Source organism: Poecilia reticulata, chromosome 1 (genome assembly GCF_904066995.2).
Source record: "Poecilia reticulata chromosome 1, P_reticulata-male-v2, whole genome shotgun sequence".
Lineage (NCBI taxonomy): Eukaryota > Metazoa > Chordata > Actinopteri > Cyprinodontiformes > Poeciliidae > Poecilia > Poecilia reticulata.
The window spans coordinates 19,085,563-19,101,151 of NC_088830.1; the positions used below are offsets into that span (position 1 = coordinate 19,085,563).

At 38.4% G+C, this 15,589-nt stretch overlaps 1 protein-coding gene across 1 annotated transcript in view; it reads left to right on the plus strand.

The window, feature by feature from the left end:
* Positions 1-5,282: 5,282 nt before the first annotated feature.
* The window catches only part of tacr3a (tachykinin receptor 3a), a 30,319-nt gene continuing 20,012 nt past the window's right edge, over positions 5,283-15,589 (plus strand). The window contains exons 1-3 of the mRNA XM_008413860.3: positions 5,283-6,245; positions 11,500-11,688; positions 13,154-13,304. Coding sequence (XP_008412082.1) covers positions 5,878-6,245; positions 11,500-11,688; positions 13,154-13,304 — 708 coding nt within the window. The 5' untranslated portion in view covers positions 5,283-5,877. The remainder of the gene's footprint in view (positions 6,246-11,499; positions 11,689-13,153; positions 13,305-15,589) is intronic.

Sequence of the window (15,589 nt, forward strand, 5' to 3'; positions counted from 1 at the left end):
CTGTCCCTAATGGCTGGGAGAGACCAGTAATACACTATTTGCTTCTTAAGCCGTGTTATGCTGATTAATATATTCTGTCTTTGCAGGGGACTGGAAAAAGCATGACACATTCTCAGCTTATCAGAGTTACAGCTACATAAACAGACAATGATGATGTCTATGATTGTGCTGTGGCTAACTGTATTATTAGGAAGGTTGCCAAACTTAATAAGTAAGCAAAAGGCAATTCATAGGAGCTCCTGCATTGACAATGATGAGAAGTGTCCTTTAAATAGCACAGTGTACAGTTTGTTAAGTGGCCTGCTGCTAAAGTGGCAGCCAACAATTAAATTAGTTCTTGACAAAATGAAGTTACTGATGAATGCTCACAATCTCCAGTCAGTTTATATGGACAGCCATGGCTTGGTAGGAGTATGGGGTACCGGGCCCTTTGATACAGGCTGTCAGGTCCCTGTATGACCGGTGTCAGAGTCTGGTCCGCATTGCCGGCAGTAAGTCGGGTTCGTTTCCGGTGAGAGTTGGACTCCGCCAAGGCTGCCCTTTGTCACCGATTCTATTCATTACTTTCATGGACAAAATTTCTAGGCGCAGCCGAGGTGTTGAGGGGATCCGTTTTGGTGGCCTTAGGATCGCATCTCTGCTTTTTGCGGATGATGTGGTCCTGTTGGCTTCATCAGATCGTGATCTGCAGCTCTCACTGGAGCGGTTCGCAGCCGAGTGTGAAGCGGCCGGGATGAGGCTCGGTGCCTCCAAATCCGAGGCCATGGTCTTGAGCCGGAAAAGGGTAGAGTGCCTTCTCCAGGTCAGGGGGGTCGTCCTGCCTCAAGTGGAGGAGTTTAAGTATCTGGGGATCTTGTTCACGAATGAGGGAAGAAGGGAGCGGGAGATCGACAGGCGGATTGGGGCAGCATCTGCCGTGAAGCGGGCGCTGTACCGGTCCGTCGTGGTGAAGAGAGAGCTGAGCCAAAAAGCAAAGCTCTCAATTTACCGGTCGATCTACATTCCCACCCTCATCTATGGTCATGAGCTTTGGGTCATGACCGAAAGAACGAGATCACGGGTACAAGCGGCCGAAATGGGTTTCCTCCGCAGGGTGGCTGGGCTCTCCCTTAGAGATAGGGTGAGGAGCTCGGTCATCCAGGAGGGACTCAGAGTAGAGCCGCTGCTCCTCCACGTCGAGAGGAGCCAGTTGAGGTGGCTGGTCAGGATGCCTCCTGGACGCCTCCCTGGTGAGGTGTTCCAGGCATGTCCCACCGGGATGAGGCCTTGGGGAAGACCCAGGACACACAGGAGGGACTATGTCTCTCGGCTGGCCTGGGAATGCCTTGGGGTTCCCCTGGAGGAGCTCGAAGAAGTGGCTGGGGAGAGGGAAGTCTGGGCCTCCCTTCTGAAGCTGCTGCCCCCGTGACCCGACCCCGGATAAGCGGAAGAAAATGGATGGATGGATGGATGGATGGATGGATGGCTTGGTAGGTTTAGAGTTGTTCCATATTCTTTCCACTTTTTGAGAATGGAAGGCTCAGGGATATTGTTTTGTAACCTAAATCTGCTTTAAACTTCTTCACACCTTTGTAAACGATCTGGCTTTTGTATTCCTTGGTCTCCATAATGCTGTTTGTTTGTTAATGTTCTCTACCAAACCTTTGAGGATAGAAACACAAGGGACGTGTTTATACTGAGGTTAAATTACACAGGTGAGCTGTGCTTTATTTAAGGTTTCAGAGTAAGAGGGGTCAACCACAAATTAACAAGATTTTCTATCTAAAGAAAAATTCCTAAAAATACATTGAAGTTTGTGAAAAGTATGAAAAAACATAAAAAACATAATAATGTCATTAAAATTTTTTGTGAAAGACCACAGTAAAATATTTCTACAAGTGTGTGTAAGTTAAACTGTTGGCCAACTGTATGATTTAGTTTTTGTTTATCGGAGTAACTCAGTCTGGGGAGTGATAATATAGGCTCAGTATTTCTATTAGAGACTTTTTCATTATATAGTCATATTTCACACTTCAGTGAAATAATAGACTTGTCACAAACAGTCCATAAGCACATGTCCCCGACTTCATACAAATAGCAGGGATTCATTCCATCTATACATATGACTACCGTAATTGTTTCTTTGTGATTTTTATTCTATGCTCTGGTTTATAATTAGCAGTGATTTTCATTAACAAATTCTAAGAATTAAACCCCAAAGTTAAAAGTTTCTGTTATGAAATTCAGCTGGAACCTACGCCACCTAATACCATTTCTTTCCAGCAGGCCAGATCAGAACATCTGCCTTTTTAATACAGCATCTCTCATTCCGACATCTGACATGATTCAGTGATTCTTTAAATTAGAGGTATTACAGATTTCACTTCTGCAACAGAGCCCTCCCGCAGTTGCATTTCACTCCAGCATAATCAGTTATGCTCTGTAGATGGGAAAACTGTGACTTAAACAGAGAAACTAAACCTGTAAAAAGGTAATGTGATGTATAATTCTAATGGCCCGGATGATTTGTGTAGCTTTCTACTTAGGTAATTTCCACAAAAGCGGACTGTTCCTGCAGCACTGTGTTTTGCAGAACAAATAAAATGTTCTGGCCGATGATAACCCCATGAAATACAAGTCTGTGTTAGATGCAGTCCATTTAAAGTTAAAGATGGTGAAGCGGAAATAAAGCTGTTAGAATTTAACAATGCAAGACTGGTATAACAATCTGCAAACTTTTTGACTGACTAGTTTAGTACTAGTCAGTCAAAAAGACAAATAAATATATCAGATATATACGTAAATATACCAGATACATTCAGGTTTATATTTAAAACTATTTTTGACCAAAAAGCCTGTTAAAAATAAGACTGGCTCCTCTCAAATGATAAAGCAATGCAAAGTAGGAATCAATTTTGAAAAAAAAGCAAAAAAAAAACATTTTGTTTATATTCAATTAAAGAAAAGTATGTCAAAAATATGCACACCCTAATCAGTGGAAAATGTTTGCTGCCATAACAACAATCAAACCCTCCTTGTAATTGCAGTAATTGCACTTGCATATTTCATTTGGTATTCTGCTGATGAAATCCAAGTCTTTCAGGTTGGTCCTTTTAGCTATTATTAATATTTAACCCCCTCAGCAAATTCTTTATCAGTGTCGAGTCAAAACAGCAAATGGTACATTTTTGAATGTTTTCACCATCTCCACCCAACTGGCATGCACCTCGCTAAAGAATCAAGCGCACCCATCCCTTTCACTGCTCAAACTCAGCAGCCAAATCTATAAGGTAACTTGGCACACCTGTGCTCACAATCATCTCTCTTCAGACAAAGAACCTCAACTGAAAGCTTTCTCAAAGATATCACTGGTAGGAATGGGCATTATTCACAGTTTATGTCATTCAAATTGCATTCAGAAGACCAACATAAATTTGTTTGATGCAATGTTTTTCATGTGTTCGGAACCAAATTAAATGCACTGTTTGGAATAGTTTATTTATTCATTCACTGTTGACTTACAAGTAAATTATTAAATCATTACTTTAGAAATGAGTTGGTTCATTTTAACTGTAAGAAATTAATTGTTATTTGTAACTAATATTTCTTCAATTTGTAGGTTTTCAGCGTACTCTTTGACTACTCTGTGACCTACTCATGTGAACCACTGCCCATGTGACCACATGTTTGTTAAAATGCTGTCGATGAGATTCATCTAAAGAAAAGATAAATAAAAGATGTCACTGAGATGAGTTGTTCCTGTGTCTCTTTGGGGGAAGAAAGCCTTTTCAAGTTTGGGAAGAAGCTGAGGTGGCACAAAACTTGACAATCATATTCAAGTTGAAAATCTTGCTGGGCACCTTCAAAACATAAATATCACAACCAGTCAAAAGAAAAATGTAACATTAATTATTATTCTAAACTTATGAAAGTAGTTGGGACTTTTCTCATAAACAAATGTAGAAAAAAAACAAACACATGGATGGATTTTTATTTTTTTTTTACCAAAATAAGAGAGTCAATAATGTTTAAACTTTTACCTATAATACTTTTGAAAATTTGTTTGAGTAAAAAATTACCTTCCAAAGTTGGTATTAAATTATTTTCACTTATTTAAATGAACTTTCATTAACATCCTTATTCACTGCGAGTCACTTGCGAATGAAAGCACATTTCTTGATGTGGCATATAAAGAGTAAAATCACCTATGGGCTGCAGTCAAAAGCTTTACTTGACTGATTGCATTTATTCAGCCTGCAAAGAAATGCTGGTAACCCACACTATTTATTCCAGTTGCCATGTAGGCAGACGAAGCGGCTTTATCTAATGTGACCAGTTTGGTGTCCGTAGGGGACTTCAGCCTGCTTGTTATGTGTGCTGCCCTGGCAGAAAAGGCTTCACTCCTGCTCCACCATCAGTTGTAGTCTTAAGACGGCTCCACTATAACAGTGCATATCTGTTAACCCTTGTGCGTTCGAGGACGGAGGCAAACTGTGGCAAATGATACAAGTTTTACATGTGTGGGGTCAGTTGGAGCCCATTTCTAAACACATAGGTTAATTTAATTTCATAATTTTAGTGTGGCGTGTGGTTCAATGACTCTTCTTCAGCATTAAACCTTTGTGTTACACCTAACTTTATGAAAAGTGCTTTACAAATAAAGATTGATCGATCGATAGAACCTGCTTTCCAATTATTTTTCTAAAGAGCATGATTCTGCCCTGCCACCATGTTTTGCATTTAACGCGGTCTGTTCAGTATGACGTAGTTTTCCTACACTCATGTTTTAGATGACTTGGTTTCATCTGATCAGAGAACCTTCTTCAACATGTTTGCCGTTTCACCTACATGACTTCTGGCCAGCGTTAGATTCTCCCACCTGTGTCATACTTTTTCCATTTCTGGACAACAGATTGAACCGTGTTCTGTGAAATTCTAAGCTCCATCTAGATGAACTCCATTTGCTAATTAGATGACTTCTGAACATGACTGACTGGAATGGATTTTACTTATGACATAAAAGCACAGCTCAAAAGAATAGATTGTCAAAAAAAAAAGTTCAGCAATTTTTCCAGAAAATAAAACTCAAATTCATGACACAAAGAGCGAAATACTTCAAACCCTTAATTTGGATGATTATGGCTTACGGATAATGAGAATCCATATTTCACCATCTCAGAAAATTAGAATATTACGTAAGAATAAATAAAGTATATTTCAAATGCCAGGATTCTAAAAAGTAAGTTAATTTCTCTGAACTCATTGTTTAGTTTGTGGCTGTAACTGTGAAAAGGTTCAAATCAATAAGGCTTTAGCAAGGTGTAAATTTACTTTGTGACAATAAAATGGAGGATTTCTACCACAATTAACTGTTCAAAAGGTGTGTTAAAGAAAAAAAAAAGTCTCCCAGCCACATTTCATGTCCTGTATCTGGAACGCTGCTGTCACATCATCACTTTGGAGATAAAGAAACCTCAGTGTGCCGTGACAGATTATACACTGCCGAGACAGACGGCTCATGTTGTTTGTTATTCATGAAGTTTGAAACAGCGACCACACAACTATCGATCAATCTGTTTCACTGTTCGGTGCACTTGTGCGTCACTTCGCCTGTTGCTGCGGACGGAGGAGGCTGTGCTTCACACCCACATTCAACAAGCACCGGATCACAGCTGGTTTACGCACAAATTGGAGAGCAGTCCAGAGCGACTGCAGACCGACATCGAAGAAGATGGGGACTTTTTAATTTGCGCGTAATGGCGCCTATGCGCAAATCCTCTTCTGCCAATCCAGATTTGCGCTTCAATAAGTAGATTAAAGGACAAAAAAAAAGCAAAAAATACAAAACATATATTGATAGATTAGATCTTAACTGAGTTCGGATAAAAGCAGAGGAGGATGGAGACCCCACACAACGGATCCAATGTAACATCGAATTACACCAACCAGTTCGTGCAGCCGCCGTGGCGCATCGCTCTCTGGTCGGTCGCTTACAGCTCCGTGCTGGCGGTGGCCGTGTTTGGAAACCTCATCGTGATATGGATCATTCTCGCCCATAAGCGGATGCGGACGGTGACCAACTACTTTCTGCTTAACTTGGCTTTTTCGGACGCGTCGATGGCCGCTTTTAACGCTTTGATAAACTTTATCTACGCTGCCCATGGAGACTGGTATTTCGGGGAAGCCTACTGCAAATTCCAAAACTTCTTCCCAGTGACATCTGTGTTCGCAAGCATCTATTCCATGACTGCAATAGCTGTGGACAGGTGGGTCTATGGAAATAAACATTAATAGTTCAGATAACGCAGTGATTCTCAGTCTATTGACCTCAGTTCTTCAATACAATGACGGAATTTTATTGAACTTATAGGGACAAAATATATATATATATATATATATATATATATATATATATATATATATATATATATATATGAGCCAGTATGATTGCACTAAATTTAATTATGCAGGGCTTCACCAGCACTGGTAGAAAACTGAATTGAATTAGACTTGATTAAAGCTTGCTTATTTCTCGTATTTAATTCTTGAAGATAAACTGCGGTTTATTTGGCTTTTATATCTTTTCCAAGACTTCGGTTTGAATTGAAATTCCCAATTGTCTTCTTGCCCTCTTCATTACCCCACCCTGATGTTAATTTTCCCCTAGAGGACGTCCTCTCATGTGCCCCCCCCCTCCCCCCTCCTATTGCTACCACAATCGTGGAGTGGTTTTATTGGGGTTTAGACAAACATAACATGTTGAGCAAATTGGAAGTGTAAGTAAATTATTACTTTTGTTTTACCTTTTTATATAACAAAAAGAAAACTAAGAAATGCTAAACCTCTTTACTATGATACCCCTAAATAAAACCATGGACATCAAATTGCTTTCAGAATTCACAGAGTTAGAGTCCAACGGCGTAATATTCATGTTAACACAGCTGTTCCAAGAAGGCCTCAGAGGTTTGTTAAAGAGCATCACTAAAGAAACAACATCACAAACACCAAGAACCACAGCAGACAGGTCAGGGACAAAGTTTTGGGGAAGTTGAGCTCTTAAATCAATATTGCAAGCATAGAATAGCGGTCTGGTCAGTAATCTGAAAACTAAAAGTGAATGGTACAAATGTAAACCATCACAGCTATGACTGGGCAGGTCATGGTTGTCCACCTAGAAAGATTGGCCAATTGAGATTCACATCTTGGGATGATAATCCATTCACAACACCACAATTAGTTGTGCTCTCTACAAATATGCCCTTTATGGAGGAGTAACAGGAACATGGCCATTGTGGAAACAAAGCCATTAAAATATGAGTTTTGATTGTGAGGTGAAACTGAACTTGTGAAAAAAGCTGCTTTGGTCAAATTAGACTGAAATTTTCTTTTTGGCATTTGTGCAAAATATTATGCTTATAGTAAAACCAACTCTGCACACAACTTCAGCTTCAACACGTGATGACTGTTGGTAGGCCTTCCTTCAACTTGGACAGGGAAACTGGCTGATTGGCAAGTAGATGAAACTAAATACATGAAAATTCTGAAGAGAACCTCCTGAAGGACATAAATAGAGGTTCATCTTCAAGCAGGAAAACTTCATTAAGAGCCAGAGTTACAGTGGAAAGGTTTAATTCAAATCATATACATTCATTAAAATGGTCTAGTCAAAGCTCATCTAGAATCTAGTCAAAGCTCATCTAGAATCTAACAGAGAAAACGTGTCAATTCTTGAAAAAGGATGCCCACTGATTCTCACCACATACTCTGACTGAACTTGAGCTTTGTTTCAATGACAAATGAGTAAAAAAAAAATCTGCAAAATTATATCAGAAGGCGGTCTTACAAATCTTAAGTCAGGTGGGCTGCATACATAGGCACGTCACACTTCTTAGATTTTTATAAGAAAATAAAGTTGAGAATGTATTCGTTTTTGCTACACCGCAATCAGGTTGAATCAGGAGCTTTGCGAATGGGAGTTTGTGCCAGCATGCTAGAAAAGATTCCCCATTTTTAATGCTCTAAGCTTTTTGTTTTCCATCACATGCAGTCATCCTTTCTTCTCTTTCACACATTCCTTCTCCTTTCTTGCCTCTTGGTCTGTTTCTTATTGCTCTGTGGTTTCCAGTTATTTGGAAATTCAACACTTTCAGCTGGGCTTTAATCACTGAACCATCATAATTTCCCCACTGGGGGACAATAAAGATCTATTCTATTCTATTCTATTCTATTCTATTCTATTCTATTCTATTCTATTCAATGAAAGCTTCATCTACTAGCCGAAGATGAAGAAAACAAAACAAAAAAAGATGCAAGGAAGGAACAGCAGTGTTGTTAAGTTTTGCATGTTGAGCGTGCTGTGATGTTGTGCGAGGTGTCTCCTCAGCACAGTGCTTCCCCTTGACACAAAACAATGTATTTCCTCGGGCAGAGCTCGTTTTGGCTCCTCTACTGCAACTTCAATTGGTATTTTTGGCCTGCAGTGCCCCTCGAATCTCACAAATTGTTTACTGAGAAAGAGAACATTGCCATGACCTAGCCTACATGATGCAGATGTAACCTCCGGTCATGCTTTCCTTAACCCTGGTATGGCGCTGTCTCCGCTTTGATGTCTTGAAATGGCAGAAGCCACAGTTCGTGATCGTCTGTGAATTTGTCCTTCCTGCAATCTTTCTGCAGGCAGGCATGTTTGTGAGGACTGCCGCAAAATAAAGACAAGTTTTTTGCGTAAAGAGTGAATTCACAGCAGGCAATCCAACTTTTTATCCTGAGTTATTTCACATACGTACTCTGTCAGCTTGAGAACAGCACTTCCTCCATTAAATTGGTAAAAAGAGACATAGTGATGCCTAAATTGTTCATAAATATAGGGTTAATTATGAGTGATTGAAGTAGATGACAGTCATAGGGTTAAATAAAACTAATGCATATTGAAAACATTGCAACTTAAAGTTTGTAGTGAAACCTGATCAGTCATGCATATTCATATTCAGCTGTGCGGAACAGTTTCAACTCATATGCACCGTTCGCTTCAGTTCCCTCCACAACCTCTCCTCTGGATTTAGGTCAAGAATTTGACTTGGCCATTCCGAAACATTAACTTAATTCCTTTTTATCTATCCTCTTGTAGAACCACTTGTGTGTTAAGTCTCATGTTTCTTCTACACGATTCACATTCTGACGGGGTTTGTTTCCCAAACAGATAACATTTCTGTTTCTGTCTTTGAATTTATGCGTTAGCTAATGATTCCAAACTATTTTTTGGGGCAAAACTAAGTTTTATCCCAAAAAATGATATAATTTGTATAATTTGTATAATTTCACAAATTGTACAGAGTTCTCCTCCAGTCCTCTATGTTTAACAAAACACTCAGAGGCGAAAGGTTGTAATTTGGCCTGATCTGAATATCAAATCATTATTTTGAACATTCTTCCAATATGATAAGCAAACACTTTCTGATCAGTAATAGCTTTTATTATTGTTATTATCTTACTGCTTTGATGTTGTTGCTTTTTTCACAGTCATGAACAGTTTGGTCCTGATGCTAAGTTCATGTATTACCCTTAACATGGCATTATGTAAAAAAGCAAATTCATTCTAATAAAAGTAATCATTTGGGATGACCATAAGTTTTGATATCATAAACTTCGTCTTTGGGGAAGATATCTCTAGTTGTTGAGTGTCACTAATGTGAAGTTTTTTCTTTTATTTGTGCATAGTCAGTCAGAATGTTTGAGCTTCACACTCTTTGGAGGGACACACCTACTCTTTACAAAGACTAGGTACATTACGTATCTGGATGGACATTATGCAATACTGAATAATTCAGCTAAAGCAAAACCTAATGCATTTTCTTAACTGCACTTACTTATTAAATTCTCCATCTCCTCTTAGAATTTGCAAGGAAAACATCGAAGGGAATCAAATCAAAACAGTATATTATAGGATATCAGAATGAACCATATGTTGTTGTTTTTTTTTAGCAGGAGCGGCTAAACCAATAAAAATGTGCATCAACATTTCAAAGATGTCTTGACCTTTCAACTAAAATATTTATTTATTTATTTTTTTTTCATTGACAACAAAAATGTCAGTAAACAAAACAATTTTAATATAATTTGAGATATGAATAATATTTAAGTAAAGGAACCCATCTCATCAAACTTGTCACAGATTTTTAGTAGACAAATATTTTTTAGAACTGAGACAAAACATGACTAAAAACCACTAATTTTGCAGCTGTTTTCAGTCTACCTACTAAACACAGATATGTGTTTAGATTGCTTCTCCCTTGTCCCAAAGGAGTAGGGGTCAATTTCTGGTCAGTGACCTGATTTAAAGTGTAATAAATCTTCAATAGATCACGAAATCAGGGGACCATTACTACAATGTTTTCCATTGTGAAAATCCAAACCAGGTTTGAGTCTTGAAGACTTAAATTTTAATGCTTAGCTGCTAGAGTGAGCATATTCCAAGGTAACTTCTTTTAGGTCCACAACATCGTCTTCTTGAATATTTCATTCCATCACTGGCCAAAATACAAATTCAGAAATATTTGCTAGTGAATATAACCTATTATTTTCCTACAGCTTCAAAACTGTGTGAATCAGTGCATGTGCTTCTAGGTGTATCTACATTTTATTTCAACACATACTGGTGCTGCTGCATGACTACCGCTGTATTTCTCAGTGCCTTCAACTCCGTCACATCAGCCAACATTGTCTTTCAATCTTGGTTCATAAATCACCCTGCTGCAAATACTTGATTAGGGATCTAGTGTTGGGGCCAGTGTAATGCAGTTTCACACAATTACTTGTGATTGGATGAAGCATCTTTGTTGTTGTCCCTCAGGGTGCTGCTCTGGTAACAGAGGAAAAAGCCCTTTTTTTCTTTTTCGTTACCTCCCCAGTGAAACTGAATTTGCAGCTCTGAAGCTTTTTGATCAGCAGTTTGAAAATCATGCAGCGTCCAGAGTGAGATTTATGTAACTTTTAGAGTTTCAGTAATGTTTTGAAAGGAAAGCCTCGTTTATTTTCCTGAAAGCAGAGCAGCGGTGCTTCTGCCCGCTGCTCTGCACAGAATGAAGCACTGTTTCAAAATACACTCCAGATGTTTTGCACCCAATAAACTTTCATGTGAAATCTTATGAAATAATCAAATAATCAATTTTGTGGAAATGACGTAGCTTCTCAGCACAACAGACAATGCATGCAACAACTACAACAAACAGATCAAACATTTTTCCTTACAGCTCAGTGAAGTTGTAGTAAAGCTGGTACATTAGGTCATTCCACCCAGTCGAAACCTTACAAAATTACTTCCTTTACAGGCTGCTCTGTTTTAATTTCCGTCTTATAATTAAATTATTTTTTTTTCACACAAATTTCTTATTTCCACTAAGACACAATTTTTTTGTGTGTGGAATATTAATCAGTAAAATTAAACCCATTAATCAGTAATAAACTATGTTGTGTGTCCATGTACAAAGACCGTCTTTCAAAATGCCAACCTCCTTCCCGCAGATACATGGCCATCATCCACCCACTGAAGCCCCGTCTCTCAGCAAAGGTCACCATGGGAGTCATCGTCAGTATCTGGAGCCTGGCAGTGGTGCTGGCTTTCCCTCTGTGCTATTTCTCCACCACTCGAGCTCGACCCCACAGAACCATCTGCTATGTCGCCTGGCCTCGCATGGAATCTGACCACTTTATGTGAGGAAATATAATTTCAGAAAGACTATTTGTTTCTCTCCATGTCACTTTCAGAGGTTTAAAGGGTTCCGCTTGAGCTATGGTGGTGGCTGAGTTAAAGAGACACCTTCTTCTTTTTTTTTCTTTTTTTTATCAAACTGGTAGAAAGAATGTAATTGTATTGGATTTGATGACGTGTAACACTATTAGTTTTTGACATTTGTCTTTTTCTTGTGAGAAAATGTAAAAATATAATCCTAGTCAAAAGTTTGGCTGAATAATAAGCAACATTGATTAAAATTAAAAACAAGCATTTGGTGCACAGTCTTAAATTTATTGGTAATTTATTTACTTTATCCACATCAGAGGGATAGTTTTATGTTCAGTGGGAATCATTGCCTTGTTGGAAAGTCCAGTTACTGTATGTCCAAGTTTCAACCACCTTGCTGTTGATTTCAGGTGATGTTGAAGTTGTCATCTTCCTTAATTATCTTACCGTCTGTCTGCGATGCACCACTGCCACTGATAGAAAACACCCCTCACCATGATGCTGCCACCACCATAGTTAAGCATCAATTTTGCTTCTCAGCAAATGCTTCCTGTTCAAATAGCTAAAACATTGTCTCCTCTGATAAATGTTTTTCTGCAAAGGTGTTGCACAACTCCTTTTGGGAAACTTCAAATTTACTTGAAAGGGTTCTTCTTTTTTTCTGACACCATCTAATTTAGATCTGCTTTGAACTTTCTTCACTCATATTCTAGCATTTTTCATTTTATGGGCAGCTTATATTTAGTGAATCATAGATTATTCTCATACTTTCTTTCTGAGGTTGATCGTTTTTGATAAAGTGGCATAAGAAATCATCAAAACTTGTTTTAGAATAGCTGGTCATGTTTGATTAATAATTGAAATGCTGTTATCAGAATTTCCCACTCAAATCAATTTGTGGTCTAAGCCTAAAAGCTGTGCCAAGAAACCAACGAATTTAAATAAACTACAGAAATGATCAAGAACAGCGGTCAAATATCCATCTGCAATTATGCCAGAAGCTTCTTAATGGATTTAAAAAAATAAGTGTGTGATCAAGATGCCACTTGAAATGGAACGTTCAATCAAATATGCGTGAGGGTTTATGGTCAAGATGAAGTCATGAAAGCTTCTGAACAGGGCTGTAACAGGGCATTGTTAGCTGTGAGTGAATTACTGCTTAAAGTGGAACATAAAAAAAATCTAAGCCAGGAAGAAAATTAATTCTGTCCCACCCGCCACCTTCTCCTGGTGCTTGGCTTGCTAAATTGGATTGCAGATTTTGAAATGGGAGCCGAGTTCAAAAGGATTGTATCCACTCTGTAGCAGTGCAGACTATGATTGCTCTACACTTAAACTGATTAGCCAGTACTTGCAAAGGATTAACCTCAATGTTTTAACGTGAACGTTTTTTTATGTTGTCCTACACCCTGTGACATTTCCTTTCTTTGCCCTCAGGTATCATATCATAGTGACTGTGCTACTGTATGTGCTGCCCTTGGTGGTGATGGGCATCACATACACCATCGTGGGGGTGACGCTGTGGGGTGGTGAGATTCCTGGAGACTCATCTGATAATTATCATGGACAGCTCAAAGCTAAAAGGAAGGTAAGCAAGCGTAATGATGGTTTTTGCTTTTTGGATGGAAATGAAGCACGACTTGTGTTGCTTCAAACAGCAGCACAACTGAAAGCCGAAATGCTGCAAACAAGGAATAAACCATGTTTATTTGCCAGTAACAAACTTTAAGGTAAACTGCTCTTCTGATCTTTAATCATAAAATGAGCTCAGATCAAGATATTTGGAAGCAGTACTTTGGAATTTATTGTTCTTGTAAAAAATCAAAAAAAGAAAGAAGGAAAGAAAATGTGACATTTTGTCATGATTTAAGCATGCCAAATAATTACAGGTCTCTGGACAAATGTGCATTTAAGCTTACTTGTCTGTATGCAACTGGTGTGGCTGAATGCATTCATTCTCCATCACCTTTTTTTGCAGCAGGTTTCATGAAAGTCAATCCTGCAGATAAAGACATGAATACAAAGCATCTTAGTCAAATTAAAGGCTAAACCTTAAGGCCCTTTATAAGATTTTTGTTACGTCATAAATTGCTTTCACATTTCTTATGTAAAAGCACTAAGACTTTATTAAAACTAAAAAAAAAGACTACACCAAGTATATTCTAGACTTTGATTGCTTCAGCTAAATTAAACATACATCATCCTCACGTCCTTCCAGGCATATTAAAAAGAGCTGTAATTTAGTAGACTGTGCTAAAATATTTAACAATGCAGCCCACTTTGACAAATGTTCCCACCTAAAAGTGAAAATGTTGGCTCTGTCCCTTTATGGCAATCATGAATCTGTTGAAGAAGCAGGTATTGCTCTGTCAAAATTTCAGAAAACAAAAGCCTTAATTCAACGGGCCCCAACTTTTTTGATTGTCATTTATTGTCATTTATTGTCAATGCAACTGGACAGGCCTGTCTTCAGGGTTTATGAGTTTGTCTGCATGTCTGGCACCTTCTCCTCTATCCTGAGGAGTCAGCATCTACTTACAGACACGTCTTCATACTGGAGCTGTTGGCCACTATTACAGAGAACGAACACAAGTGAGAAAACTCTGAAGCATGATTTGGGTAACAAATAATCCTACTTTCAGCATCATTGTTGTACTCTCTCATTAAAAGTTGTATGAAACCATGTTCTTATATGCCCTCTATTCGATTAAAAATGACATATTTTTCTGTGGTTAGTTTATTCACATCTATTATTCATTACATTTTAGGTGACATTATGAAGGACCCTGCTTTGTGGCAATTATTAAAACTGAAAAAATCTCAAAACAAATTTGTTAGTTCTGTGTCTGAAGGGGAATGTTTCAGGGGTGGTGAGAGAAAAATAAAGCTCATTAAGCTTTAAGAATATTTGTAAATGACTAAATAAGTCTATGACTGAAGCATAGAAATGTTTGAAGAATGATATATTTCAGTTGACTGAATATATTAATGACTGAACAAAATGCTCCGTAGGTCCAATAAAGTCCTGTTTGTCACTCTCCTGTCAGCGACAGCATGACTCCCTTGGCCCCAATACTGAAGTCACAATAGCTGTTAGCATATTGCGTCGCAAAATGGGGTAATCCCCAAAAGTGACATAAGTCATCAGTCAGTTGTATTTATTTAATCAGGTGTGATGTCTAGGTGGTAATATAACTTCATGTGAAAGTAACAGACCATATAGATATTCAGTTTTGTCAATAGTTGTTTATGTGTTGATTTCAAAGTTTTTTTTATTTATCATCGAAGAAGAAAAATGTTTACAAAAATAAACTGACTTATAGCATTCCACCCACTGAGTCTATGAGTGACGTTAACTGTTTGATTTAATCTAAGATGTGCTTCAGCAGAGGAACATGAAATCATTTATTATACCAAAGGACTAGCAACGGCCCTGTACTCATATCTTGGTAGCTTTGCTGCTGTACCATACCGTTTCCTTTCCCGGATGACTAACCAGCAGTGCTCTTTAGGCCTAATACGTATATTTTCTTTTTTACCTAATCCTGCTTGAACATCTCCACTTCTTCATCCATGATCTGACTGCTGTGTGCTGGATCTTCACGTTGCCTTTTGTTCACTCCAGTTTACAATTATTGTATTATTATTATTTTGTGTTGGTTTGTCACAGAAAGCCGCTATAAAATATAATAAACTTCTCAAGGCACCGTGCAGAGTCAAAACTTTTATCACCCTAGGCCCGCTTTATGTTCTCTGGGAATCGCTGCTTGTCTCCTCATGGTGTCCATTACGTTTTTAGAGAATGGTTCTCAGGGGACGTCTTGCTGAGAGGCTGAGCAGATCGATAAGTGAAAGGAAATTATTTTGTGCCTC